Source organism: Lactuca sativa, chromosome 5 (genome assembly GCF_002870075.4).
Source record: "Lactuca sativa cultivar Salinas chromosome 5, Lsat_Salinas_v11, whole genome shotgun sequence".
Classification (NCBI taxonomy): Eukaryota; Viridiplantae; Streptophyta; class Magnoliopsida; order Asterales; family Asteraceae; genus Lactuca; species Lactuca sativa.
The window spans coordinates 203,749,851-203,763,910 of NC_056627.2; the positions used below are offsets into that span (position 1 = coordinate 203,749,851).

General features: G+C 35.4%; 2 protein-coding genes across 3 annotated transcripts; one reads left to right on the forward strand and one right to left on the reverse strand.

Annotated features, from left to right (window-relative positions):
* The first annotated feature begins 6,914 nt into the window (after positions 1-6,914).
* On the forward strand, positions 6,915-10,820 carry LOC111885053 (TORTIFOLIA1-like protein 2). 2 transcript variants are annotated; one of them, XM_023881343.2, is made up of 9 exons: positions 6,915-7,089; positions 7,187-7,209; positions 7,433-8,265; positions 8,383-8,583; positions 8,676-8,778; positions 8,871-9,418; positions 9,537-10,169; positions 10,242-10,407; positions 10,513-10,820. In XM_023881343.2, exons 3-9 carry the CDS (start codon positions 7,612-7,614, stop codon positions 10,518-10,520), a joined length of 2,313 nt encoding a protein of 770 aa, XP_023737111.1. In that variant the 5' UTR covers positions 6,915-7,089; positions 7,187-7,209; positions 7,433-7,611; the 3' UTR covers positions 10,521-10,820. The 2 variants fall into 2 exon arrangements, with proteins under 2 accessions (XP_023737111.1, XP_023737110.1); XM_023881342.2 differs by lacking the exon at positions 7,187-7,209.
* Positions 10,821-11,102: 282 nt separating this feature from the next.
* LOC111885043 (probable serine/threonine-protein kinase PBL17) lies at positions 11,103-13,835 on the reverse strand. The gene is made up of 6 exons (XM_023881332.3): positions 13,230-13,835; positions 12,421-12,767; positions 12,216-12,351; positions 12,007-12,143; positions 11,797-11,920; positions 11,103-11,725 (listed from the first exon to the last, which is right to left on the reverse strand). The coding sequence occupies exons 1-6, from the start codon at positions 13,285-13,287 to the stop codon at positions 11,298-11,300; spliced, it is 1,230 nt and encodes a 409-aa protein (XP_023737100.1). The 5' UTR covers positions 13,288-13,835; the 3' UTR covers positions 11,103-11,297.
* Positions 13,836-14,060: the final 225 nt, after the last annotated feature.

Below are 14,060 nucleotides of genomic sequence, written 5' to 3' on the forward strand. Positions count from 1 at the left end.
AAAAGCTCTAGAAAATCCCATATTTCCTACTAGTATAAAAGTAGTCTTCTACCAAGACTCGAATGTTTTGAAAGTAGTCTTTTACCTAGACCTGACTGTTTTGAAAGTACGCATCTCTTGAAAATGTGACGGTTTTTCCCTGTTTAACTCTTATTAGTAGTCCCTTAAGTATACCTGAAATGGTATCAACCTAAAACATCCGTAGATTGTTCATTTACCTCTGTTGCTAACAGCCGGGTTTAGGAATAGTTAGTCCCTTATGTATACCCGCGATGGTATCAACCTAAAACATCCGTAGATTGTTCATTTACCTCTGTAGCTAACAGTGGTTGTCGGAATGGTTAGTCCCTTAAAGTATCATGTGGTACTAGGAGATAAAGTCCCAATCTATCTCGTCGATGATGTGATTGAATCACAAGGTAAAGATAGAAAGGCGAACGATATAACCGTATCTAGACATATAACATGTAATAGTAATTTGCCATATAATGTCTATGTAAAAGTATTCATGTATAAGTATTCATGTAAGAGTATTCTTTCATATAACATGTAGTAGTAATTTGCCATATAATGTCTATGTAAAAGTATTCATGTATAAGTATTCATGTAAGAGTATTCTTTCATATAACATGTAGTAGTAATTTGCCATATAATGTCTATGTAAAAGTATTCATGTATAAGTATTCATGTAAAAGTATTCTTTCATATAACATGTAGTAGTAATTTGCCATATAATGTCTATGTAAAAGTATTCATGTATAAGTATTCATGTATAAGTATTCATGTAAAAGTATTCTTTCATATAACATGTAGTAGTAATTTGCCATATAATGTCTATGTAAAAGTATTCATGTATAAGTATTCATGTAAAAGTATTCTTTTATATAACATGTAGTCTAGACTCATGAATGAACTGACTCTGGTGTAATTTCTTGTAGTAGGGATAATGTTTTGTTTACTCTAAACTATTCCTATAATAGCTTACTAGAATGTAATTGATGAGTGTCCAAGTATGTTTATACACCCTTGTTACCCAAGAGTATCGGAACTGAATTAACTGATGGAACATTTATGACCATATATGTATACATGATATATAACTAATATTTAAACAACCTTCGGAGGAGTACCCGATATCCCACCAGACCACATCCAAATCGAGGAAAAGGAAACAGGGTGGATAGCCTTCCTAAGTCTTTTAAACATTTCTTATATAACTATACGTATAGAGGCATGCAATTTATAATATAAAAGCATAAAGAAGTTTTGTAAAACCGTTGAAAATTCTAATAAAGAATTTGTGACTTGATGTCAGTTTATAAAATGATTGAAAGTATTTTGTTTGATAAGACAGTTTAAGTACACTGAAAACCACTGTTTGAAAACACCTTTGTAACCGAGTTTGAAAGGAAGCTTACAGTATGTAAGACAGTTTGATAACGAGCTTTAATCATGTAAAAACGTTTAAGAAAGTCATTTGAAGTAATATGTTTAGTAAAACTGTTAAACTTGTAGTAAATCCATTTGTATACTAGTTATAAATCACATATGATTGATTTATTAACAAGAAGTATCCCAAAATATTGATGTTTTTCGTGCCAAAATAATCGTATGTTTGTAGTATGAAAGGTGGACACATATACATACAGTATAAGCAGAGTGTTTGATTTATATATAAATAACAACACTTTTCATTTCAAAAGATATGATGTTATCGTGATACATTTTGCATACGAAAGTTTCTTTATAATAATTATAAATCACATGCGATTCCGATGAATAAAAGTGTATAATGAAACTTTATATAACATACGATAATCATCGTGTGTTTTACTTGTATTCCCCCCTCCCCCCCTTAAAAGCATATAAAAATATTTATAAAACATTTAAAAGTGTGGATTACAGGGGTATGAACTCACCTGAAAGTTTGAAGATAGCGAGATGGAAAACCGGGCAGAGTTTCGTCTCGGGAAACGGATTTTTCTCGGGATTCTCGGGAATCTCGGGAGTAAAATCGACTCTCGAAACCTGAGCAAAAGGACCAGGGCTTCGGGTCTGAACGGGCACGGAAAACGAGGCCAAACGTAAGAGAAACGAGAAGAAATGAGCCCTTTTTCCGGAGACCCTCGCATCTCTATTTATAGTGGTGCTGAACCGCCTCGGTACGTTGGGCGTACGAGGGTACGCAGCGCGTACGAGACGTCATTGCTTACGCACTTCGGATGGGACGGCGGGTCGGACGGGCGGGTCGATAGCTTCGCATAGGGCGACGTGGACGATCCGAGGCCTTCGATCTGAGTATGCGGGGCGTACGAGGGTACGCAGGGCGTACTCCGGTCCTATCCGATGACTCCCCTTTGGATAATACCGGGAGTTTTTATTTAAATTTATATTTATTTTAAATAAACTTCAAAAATTCATATCTCCTTCATACGAACTCCGTTTTCGACGTTCTTTATATCCACGCGAAGGTGAGACTAAGATCTACAACTTTCGTTTAGATTCCGTTGGCAAATTATGAAATAATTTTTATTATTTATTTATTAAAATGACGTGATTAAGGAATTTCTTTAAAAATTCATAACATCTTTATCTGACGTCGGTTTTTGCCAGACTTTTTACCGTTGAAATACCATTGACGAGACCTTCAATTCTCGTTTAGGTCATTCCGGCTAAAAGTCGCTCGATCTCCGATTCGAGTTTTTTACGTAACTTCGTATTGCCGTTTTTCTGTTGGAAAAACTTAGAATGGTCATAACTTCTTCGTTATAACTCGGATTTTAGTGTTCTTTATATGCTTGAAAACCTTGATACGATTCCTACTACTTTATTTAACCCACGTAAGATTCTAGGAAAGTTCAATTTTTATCTATATTTGACTGGTGTTACATTTCATTGTCTCGAAATATCGGGTTGTCACATCCAAGCCCAACTACAAGGCATCTAAGGCCTAATATGGCCCAAGAATAGGGGTGTTAATTTATGACACGACACGACAAAAAAACGTGAAACGAAACGAAATCGGGATGAAATCAAAATTCGAATTTGTGTTCGTGTTGTTTTCGTGTCAAGATTAAAAAACACGATGTCGTGTCGTGTCGTGTTCGTGTTCATAAATCGACACGAAATTGACATGATTAAGCATGTGGTTGTCGTGTTTTTCGTGTTTGTCATTTTTTGTGTTATATATCTTTAAGTATGAAAGAAATACACTAATAGTTATGTAATATTATCTTTTTCGTGTCGTGTTGTCGTGTTTTAATTGGTTCGTTTTCGTGTTAATGAAAAAAACATGACATCATATCGTGTCGTATTCGTGTTATACAAAACTTTGTCGTGTCGTGTCGTGTCAGACAAAAACACGACATGAATGCTTGATTTGACAGCCCTACCCAAGGTTATAGAACTCGCTACTCGGTACCTGCTCGGCCGACTGGGGAGTAGCGAGTACTCAGGAGTACTCGGATTCGGTAATTCATGTAGGAATATTTTTAGGAAAATTATATATGTCAAAATCATAAGTAAAAATCATAATTTGATTGAAATATATAACAAAATTAGATACATGTGAATAATTAAAAACTGAAATACTCACAAATGTCTCACTTCATAAATAATTACTGAAAATTTAAGATATATATGTAGCAATAATAACATGTGTGTGTTAAATAATAAATCATTAAGTGTATTATACATATTAATCTTGAAATTCTTGATTTTTTTCTCTTTTTATGAAAATTTTGACCATTTGACCGAGTTTGACCGATTTTGACCGAGTTAGCCGAGTTTGACCGAGTAAGACTGAGTAATATCGAGTAGGCCCGAGTTAGAGAGATGTTGACCGATTTTTGACTGAGTTTGACTTAATCCAAGTTTTTTTTGCCGAGTTCACATTACTCGCCTCAGTGGAGGGCCGATTCCGAGTAATCGGCCAAAACACTGGCCTTATCCAAGAACCCCCAACATGGCCTTAAGCCCAAAAAATGACCTGCTACAATCAGGTGGGCCTGAGGCCTAACTTAAACAAGTCTATGCATAGTCCCATCATATGTTGAAGCCTTTGCGATCCGGATGTCGAGCCAGTACGCCCGACGTACTCCTAGCGTACGCCCAACGTACTCGGCTAGGGTCAAGAACTGCTAATCTTCTGAAGGCCATAACCTTTTCATTCTAAGTGTGATTTCATCATTCTTTATATCTATGGGGGCTAATTTAGGCATCAGACAACCATACCGAGGGTTATGACCTTCAGATTGCAATTCTTAGTGTTACCTTAATGCTAAATTAGATTTCGTCATTCCAAGGTCCAACCAAGGGTTATGGCCTTCAGAAACGAAATTGCAATCTAATTTGGGGTATTTACAGGCTTCTCATTGTTAGAAGAGTTTATAATCTTGACCGGACCTTTATTTATTATCCTGTCTATAGACAGACACGTCTCTTGTCCTTTCCTTGTTATTTTATTGTTCCGTACCATTACTTTTGCATGTTTCCTAGGATATGGTTTCGATACTTGTGTACGATGTATTCGAATTTATATTCATTCGTAACAAGTCGTGGTGTCTGTAACACCCATTTGGTGATGGATAATGTAGGTTGTAGGGACCGAGTGTTCGGTTTGTGTTTGAGCCCAAGGGCATATCAGTAAGTATCACTTCGAGCCTTTATGAAGTTTGGGTTTATGTTAGAAAAGTTTTATGGCAAGGGAGAGTTGAGAGTACTGTAGAGCTTCTTGTTTCCTTCACGTGGATACAAAGAACGAAATTGGATTTAGAATGAAGAAGTTATGGCCTTCGGAAGATTGGCGGTTCTTGAGCCTAGCCGAGTACGATGGGCATACGTAGGAGTACGCCGGGTGTACTTGCATAAAATCCAGATCGTAGAGGCTTCATCATATGTTGGGCGTATGAATGGACTTGTTTAAGTTAGGCATCGGGTCCACCTGATTGTAGCAGGTCATTTTTTGGGCTTAAGGCCATGTTGGGGGTTCTTGGACCATATTAGGCCTTAGATGCCTTGTAGTTGGGCTTGGATGCCTTTTTGGGCTTTTTATGGATTTGGGCCTTAAGGGGAGGGAGGTCTATTGAGGAAGGGGTAAGCTAGTGCTACTGCCTTCCTTCGTGCGCCTTCTTTGATTTCTGTGGCTTTACTGGTACGAGCTGTGATCCCAAGTTTTGTTCGCATGCTTCCGGAACTTGTTCGTCAACACCAGGTCAACAGGTAGCTCTTTCATCAGACATGGCTATGCTAAAGGAGCCCTTTTTGCCTTAAGTTAAGAATTAGGGTTTTGGACTTGAGTTTGAGATCATCACTTTAGAAGAAGACGAGCAATCTTAGGAAAAGAATAAGTCATTTGTTCATGAAGAAACCCTAAATCGTTTTTTAAAGGAGGAATATATCATTTATTGTTTTGTTAATCATTATTATGCCATGTCATAATAGTTAAGCCAAGTTATTATTTAACCTGTAAGAACCAGTTACCGGTGGGTAATATTTGAACAAAACATATAGTTTGTTGGTGTTTTTTGTACAAAAAGTTTACTTGGATGGTGTTTTTTGAACATACCAAACTTGGATAGTGTTTTTGAACGATTTTGAAACATAGTTACCTCTTTGAGTCATTTTCCTATTGTTTTTTTCCTTTACTTATTTTTTACCGGTAATTGCTGGTTACCAAATGTCAAATTTGAACAAAGAATGTACTTTGTTGGTGTTTTTTGTACAAATGCTTTACTTGGATGGTGTTTTTTGGACATACCAAACTTGAATGATATTTTTTGAATGATTTTGAAACATACTTACCCATATAAGTCATTTTCCCTTATATAAACATCATTCCAAACCATCTAATTCAACAAGATCATAGTCTAAAGTCTCATTTGACACTTATATAAATTTATATCACCTAAATATTCAACCAACCAAATAATTAAAAATAATTGAAAAAAATATAAATATCCATTTATGTTATGTAACTCATTTTTCAAATATTCTAAGATAAATTTGAGGGGAAATGACTTATTAGGGTAATTAACTATTGTCTTTATATCCAATTGGTCACTTTTTTTTTTTTTTTTTTTTTTTTTATCTCATTTACCATTGAACTTGTTGTAGGTGTTCACAGAAACCATTGAAACCGACTATTGAATGTTTCCGGCAATTTCTTATCTTCGGCGACTCTCCGGTCGTCTTCTCCAACGAGCCTCCGGCAAAAATGAGTTTTTCCGGTGGACTTTTCTTGACCGCCATCCAAGCGGCATCCACCGCCAGTGTTGCTGCTTAGCTTTCTCCACCCACCCCTCTCTCCCTCCTGTCGATTTGCTGCCAGAAAAAGGAATAAGGGACGCAGGCAGCAAGCCACCTGCCACCTCCTCTTGCCATCACCGGAACCCGTCTGCCACCTCCCTTTTGCCGCCGGTAAACCACCATTACCACCTCCTGCTGCTTGTTGCTGTTATAAGTCATCAAACCAAGACCCAAGGATCCGTCGAAAATCTCATTTTTGCCGGAGGCTCGCCGGAGAAGACTACCGGAGAGTCGCCGGAGATAAGAAATTGTCGGAAACATTCAATAGCCGGTTTCAATGGTTTCTGTGAACACCTACAACAAGTTCAATGATAAATGAGATACAAAAAAGGGAAAGTGACCAATTGAGTACAAGAGCAACAATTAATTACCTTAATAAGTCATTTTCCCTTAAATTGTTATTCAAAGTATGTCTACATATTAGATTTCAAAATTTATAACACTTAGAAATTTGAAAACGACAAACCAGATAAATATACTAGAGATTATTCAATTGAAATTGAATTATATATAGGCTAGTTGAAGGGCCAAATTGTAAGAAATGACAAGCAATATGATAGATTTAAAAGAAATGACAAAAGAATATAATACACGTTGGTACCCACGCCATACCTTGCATTTCGAATTCGAATCCACACTCTCAAAAGCGCGAAAACAGAGGTGCTACGACTCACCTCATTTCAAATTTCAACAATAGAATACCTCCATTAAAATATCTCCTTCAATGCCTATGGATTCGCTTCTAATTCCTCACTCCTTGATGCAGATAATCTCCCCCATTCCGTAAGTATATTTCAACCCAAATCTTGCAATGTTTTATGAGTGATTCCTTAATTTTATTTGGATCTTATTTTCACTACATTTCTGTTTCTAAAACTAGGGCTTGATGCCGTACGATTCAATGTATGTTCTTTCTTCTAAAGTTTTTCCCTTTCGCATAATGATCTATTCACTGGAATTTACCTCTTTGCACTTAGTTAAGTTTGATTCCTTTCGGGGAAATTCAAAGAAAAGAGCCCTTCAATGGTTTCTTTTTAGGGTTTTACTATGTATAAAGTGTATCATTTTGCACGATGAATAGTTCTGTCTCCTGTAATGATTTGTTTTATCATTTATGTTCTTGCAGCTTGGATCATTCTGGGCCTGATCTTCATCTAGGTACTGATTTTTAGTAGTACGACGATGCTTTCCATGATCAACTGATGCATTCCAAATTCCACACCATTTTATTTTCTGTTTATTGATGGAACTTCAGTAACAGCCAGGCCTATACTAAGAATTTGTTGAAGGGGCTTAAGAATTAAGATGAAGATGCATGCTCCATTGAAATCGAAAGGGATAACCACTAGGGTTAGCAACCAACATGTGATCTTTGAGCTAAAACAACGTGTTATTCTCGCATTAAACAAGATTGCTGACAGAGACACATATGAAATTGGGGTTGAAGAACTTGGAAGAACAATCGAGAGTTTAACTCCAGATGGGGTTTCACCATTTTTGTCATGCATTCTAGACACCGATTCAGAGCAAAAGATAGCTGTTCGAAAGGAATGTATAAAATTAATGGGCACCCTCGCAACATTCCACCAAGATCTCATTATCCCACACCTGGGCAAAATGGTAATTAGTATAGTTAAACGACTCAAAGATCCAGATTCTGTTGTGAGAAATGCTTGTATTGAGACTATGAGTATTTTGGCATCCAAATTGAGCACTACTGATAATGAGCAAGAGGGAAGTTTTGTTTTACTAGTGAGACCTCTTTTTGAAGCATTAGGTGATCAAAATAAACATGCTCAATGTGGCTCAGCATTGTGTTTATCACGTGTAATTGATCATACGCGGGACCCACCTGTATCTATTCTACAACGTATGTTGATAAGAACTACAAAGATGCTGAAGAATCCACACTTCATGGCTAAACCAGCCATGATTGAGTTAAACAGAAGTATCATTCAGGTTAGTTTAGTAATTTTAACTCGTTTAATTCCTTTGTTTTAACTTTGACTTTTTTTGCACATTTCTTTTTCTGTAACAAATGAATCATTTCAAAATTACCTTTTTTTAAAATTTCAGGCAGGAGGTGCTTCAACACAAACTACTTTAAATGCTGCAATGAGTAGCATCCAAGAAGCTCTTAAGAACAGTGATTGGAGAACAAGAAAAGCTGCATGTGAAGCGTTGTTAGAACTTGCTTCAACTTCAACCAATGGATCATTCTCTGATTCTATCAAATCATCTTGCATTCGTTCACTTGAATTATGTCGATTTGATAAGGTTCATGTTATTCTGCAACTAATTTTCTGAAAAATACATTTCATTTATGAATATACGTTGGATCCAAATGTTTCTTTTTTTTATTTGTATAGGTCAAACCAGTTAGGGATACAGTACTTCAGGCTTTACAACTCTGGAAAAGTCTTCTGGGAACTGATGCATCTGAACTTTCAGAAGCTGGATCTTCTATAAAAGGTTTAATTGTGATAATGTTGTTATTAGAGGGGTATTTTAGGTATATTTGATCATTGCGAATAGCTTTTATTAACATTCTGCTAAAATTTCAGGTGATTACAGTGAATCTAATAAAAAAAGGGTTCCTCTTTCTGTTAGGAAAACAGGTATAAGTTATGTAGAAAGTCCTCAAAATTCCAATACAAAAGATTGGCAAATAGAAGTGAATGTCCCAAAAACACGTAACATCTCATTAGCATACACTCGTGATGAAGAATCCGAGGGTAGTTCTGTCACAAAAACATTCGAAAGGACTAAATCCGACATCACATCGATTCAAGATACCGGATACGAATATGTGCCCATGGATGACAAACAAGAATCCTCTTCGGTAACAGTCATCGGCGATGATCATGTGAAGGGCAATTTCGTAAAATCAAATCAAAATGAAATCGAGGAAGAAGCTAGTACTGAAGAACAGAGGTATTTTCCAAAGGGTCAAGATCGGAAAAGCCTCGATTCATCTGTGACTGAATCAAGTTCGATAATTGGGCATGAATCGCGTGGTTGTTGTGTGCAAACAGCAAAAGAAATGTCTTGCATTCGAGAGAAGCTTCTAGAAATTGAATCCAAACAATCGAATCTCTTGGATTTGTTGCAGGTATTTTACATTTATACTTTATACTTCATATTGCATATTTTCATTCGTTCGATGATTGAAAAGGAATGGAAACAAACAATTTTTATAAGTTTGCTTGTTTACTAAAATTATTCATCAGGTGTTTGCAAGAAAGACAATGGATAGCTTATCCATGATTCAATCAAAAGTCTCCACTTTAGAAAACGTAGTGGATCGAATGTCAGAAGACATAACTAACAATGGAAGAACATATTCCGATTCCGCCCCTAAATTTTTAAAAAAGAATTCCACCATTCCTTCCCCTAGACTCTCAACATGCACCCCAAGATCCTCTGTGGACAGGAAATCACCATTACAGACTATGAGAAAATCCGATTCCTGGGAAGAAGGCTCATGGATGGATCCAAGGGTAGTAAAAACAAGTAGAAATCCTGTAAAAAAGGGAATGCATGGAGTTCGGAATGGAATTGGTGATTCCGGTTCTGGTCGGAATGGGATCAGTGATTCCGGATTTGGTTCGAGTGTCAGGAATGGGAATGGGAATGGTCCGTTTGAAATTGTGAAAGGTTATTTAATACAAGGGGATTTAGACTCGGCTTATGTTGAAGCTTTGAATTGTGGTGATGAATTGGTTTTAGTGGATCTTCTTGATAAAACGGGGCCCGTTTTGGAAAGTTTATCGAATAGAACTGCAAATGATGTTCTTGGCACTTTGGCTTTCTTCTTGTCTGAACAACAATTCATGAGTTCAATAATCCCTTGGCTCCAACAGGTAATTTTCTTGTGTTAAAAATTATTATTTTTGAGGTTTAATGAATTAAAAATAATAAACAATTTATTTTAGGCGGTTGACTTAAGTAGTGGGCATGGAGCAAATCAGCTTGTACTGACAGCAAAAGCAAGGAGGCAATTCTTGAGTGCAATTCAGGAAGCTGTAAACATGGAATTCCCAAATGCTATGGAGAGGAGATCAATTACACAATTGGTATCAAGATTGCATCAAGTTTGGGGTAAACTTTAATTATGTTTTTCTTTAGCTATGTTTTTTTAATGTATTATAAATCTCTTGAAGTGTGGAATGTGTTCATACATGATGGATCTTTTTTTTTATGCAGGGAAATGATAGCATAGATTACTTAGTGGTTGGAAGTTGAAGCTTGAGTTCTTGTTATGTATTCTAGTTGATTGATTGTATGTTTAAAGGCAATATTGGAAACATGCCATGATGTTTTTGTTTCATAGTGAGATGCAAAAAAGTTTTTTTTTGCATCACATTTTTTTTTTTTTTGTGTACTAAGCTATTGAAATGTACAATAGGCATCGTGTTGCTAAGCTTTTTATATGTGAAACGTGTAACTCAATCTTACATACAACTTGGAAAATGTATAAAAAAAACAATGAACAATCATCGGATATCATATCACGGATAAGGTTTTGTTTGACAAGGTAACTTAATATATTGTATTGTATGATATCATATCAAGGATTGTATCAATGAACATTTTTAAGAAATTCATGGACCATTCTTGTAATTTACTCTAAAAGAAATCACATCACCATTTCAATCGATCCACAAAGAAATACATTTTTTTTATTCCAATGAAATAAACCATTATATACCCATTTACGTGTACACCCAAACACTACATAAAAATCCCATGAAAAGTTGAAAACAACCACAAATATTGCCATTAAAATCTAGATATAACAACAAAAACTACTACTTTAGATCAACATCATAAACAAAACTGATGAACAACTTAAAGTCAAGTGGAAAATCTCATTTTCCTAACAAAATATCATCAAAAACATTCAAAGTAAATCCCAAATACCCCAAAAAAAAACTATCCATTACATCTTGTACAACAAAGTTCCCATCAAAATACACATATAACCCCTCTTACACCATAGTCTCCTTCGGAGCCTCACCTTCACCTTCCACTTTGACTTCATTTTCCTTCTTCTTAACATCATGTGCTTCAAACAAAGTCACACTCCCACCTTGAAAAAGAACCTCTTCTTCACGTGTCTGAATCGACTCAAGCGTCTCAACCACTTGAGTCATAATCGGTCTACCTTTAGGGTTTTGACTTAGACATTGGTAAGCCAAATTAGCAACTTTAAACGCAGTTTTTGATGAATATTGACCTTCCATTCTTGGGTCAAGTATTCTCACAAGTTTCTTATTGTGCACTAAAAGTGGTCTAGCCCATTCAACCAAATTATGCTCACGACTTGGCCTACTTTTGTCCATTGCTCTTCGACCAATCAGCATCTCCAAAAGCACCACCCCAAATCCATATATATCACTTCTTGCTGTCAAATGTCCTGAAAAAAAAATTCACACAACATAAAACCACATTTTCCATACATACATACATACATACATACATACATACCAGTCATGACATATTCAGGAGCTGCATATCCATATGTACCCATAACTCGAGTCGATACATGTGTTTGATCTCCCATTGGTCCATCTTTTGCAAGTCCAAAATCAGATAATTTCGCATTGAAGTCCTGAAATTTTTTTTTTTTCACATTAAGTCCCTACCATTTTTTATCAACTTAAGAAAAGAAATATATATTAGTTTAGACAAACTAACAGCATCCAACAAGATATTTGATGTCTTGAAATCACGATAGATGATTGGTCTTTCAGCATCATGGAGAAAAGCAAGCCCTTTTGCAGCATCTAAAGCAATCTTCATTCTTCTTGACCATGTCAATGTTGCACATACTCCTTTTACATACAAAATTCAATACGATTATAACAATATTACAAAATATATATATGATTTATTAAGATACTCACTTCGAAATAGGTGTTTCTCCAAGCTTCCAGATGCCATATATTCATACACCAATAGGCGATGATCTTCCTCACAACAATATCCAATAAGCTTCACAAGATTCGGGTGTTGTAGTTGTCCTAAATAATTCACTTCAGCCTGAAAATTATATAACTTTACATACATACATACATACATAAGAACATACATGGAAATGGAATTACATACCAGCCATTCTCTATCACCTTGAATTCCTTCAGGATCAAGTTCTTTAACTGCAACTTGGGTTTTAGAATAACCAGATCTTACATTATCATCAATAAGTCCTTTATAAACAACTCCAAATCCACCTTCACCTAGAACTTGATCAGGTCTAAAGAGTTTAGTAGCCATTCGCATCTCATCATATGTAAAAACATCAAGATTGCTATAAGAACCAGGGTTTTGTCTAAGAGATTTAACATCTTTTGTGATCACCACTACATTGCTAGGACTCTTTATATTGGGAGATTCCAAGATGCTCTGTTTTGATGGAATCTTCAAGGCTTCTTTAGATGGAAACCTTTGGTTTTCACCTGAAATTTTCAATCTTTAATCAATAACGATAACCAGAAGCAACCCCTATAAGCGGGACTCTGTTCGTTAGAGGTTTTATTTTCATGATTCGAATGAATAGAAATAAACTACTCGAATAGAGGGAAATGAATCTGAATAGTAACATTTAGAGTAATGTTACGCTTCAAATTTATAAACTAATTTAATGGTAATCTTATCTAAAGAATGTAGAAGTTCGTTAAAGAAACGTTTTAGTTTTTACAAAATAGAACATCTGTGTAAAACTTGAATTCCGGAAGTTACTATGAGATCATATGAAAACAGAAGTGGAAAAACAATTTTCTTCATCCCTTTTTACAAGTTCAATTTCAATCTTTGAATATAATAATGTTCAATCGACGCTAGGGTTGATCGAATTAAGAATGCAGACAAGAAATTAAAGAAAAAGTATCAAGAAAGTGAGTTGAAATCGTGGAATATACCTGGGTTGTTTTGGAAAGAATGTTGTTCATCATCATCGGAACTGAAACAAGTACCCATTAATCAATCTATCTCAAGTTACAAAAAAGGAAACCCAGATTCAAATTTCTCAATATCGACACATTGTTGATGACTTATGAGTCACATACACAGTCGAATATAGAAATTCAATCATGGCCCTCTTTACTCCATTTCATCATATATCTGAACAATTTCAATCATTTTCTTTCTCAAATCTCTAGATTCCCAATCTGGGTTTTGCGAAATATCAAAAGGGTAGTCGGAGATTACAAATAATTGGCCGGAATCCGATCTGGGTATCACTCAGAATCTAAATCAAAATCTTAGTGAGACTGAGATAAAGTAGTACAACGAAGTTGGAAGACGGATTCTTTCTTAGAATACTAATTATTACGAAAAACAGAGAGATTTCACTCAAGGGATTTCTTTCCTTTTTTAAATTCAAGGTTGTTCGTCGGTTAAGAGGAAAGAAGAAAAGATCTGCACCAAAAAAGATATGCCAAAACCATCGGCATTTGGTTTGGATTTAGACGGCGTTATCTCCTCTTCAAGAATCCAAAAAACACGTTTTTTACATAGGAAGTAGAGCAAGTGTTATGCTTTTTAGCGAAAAATTGAATTTTAATTTAATCAAACATTATATAGCTAATTTGATCATCAACATCAATACAATGATTAAATTATATTTAATCGTTGTATTACAATAAAAAAATTACATAAAATATATTAAATGTGAATCTTTAAGTCTTCCGTCAATGGCAAGGTATTCTAGAACTAAGGAGGAATAATAGTTTGCTTCTTGACCTTTTCTT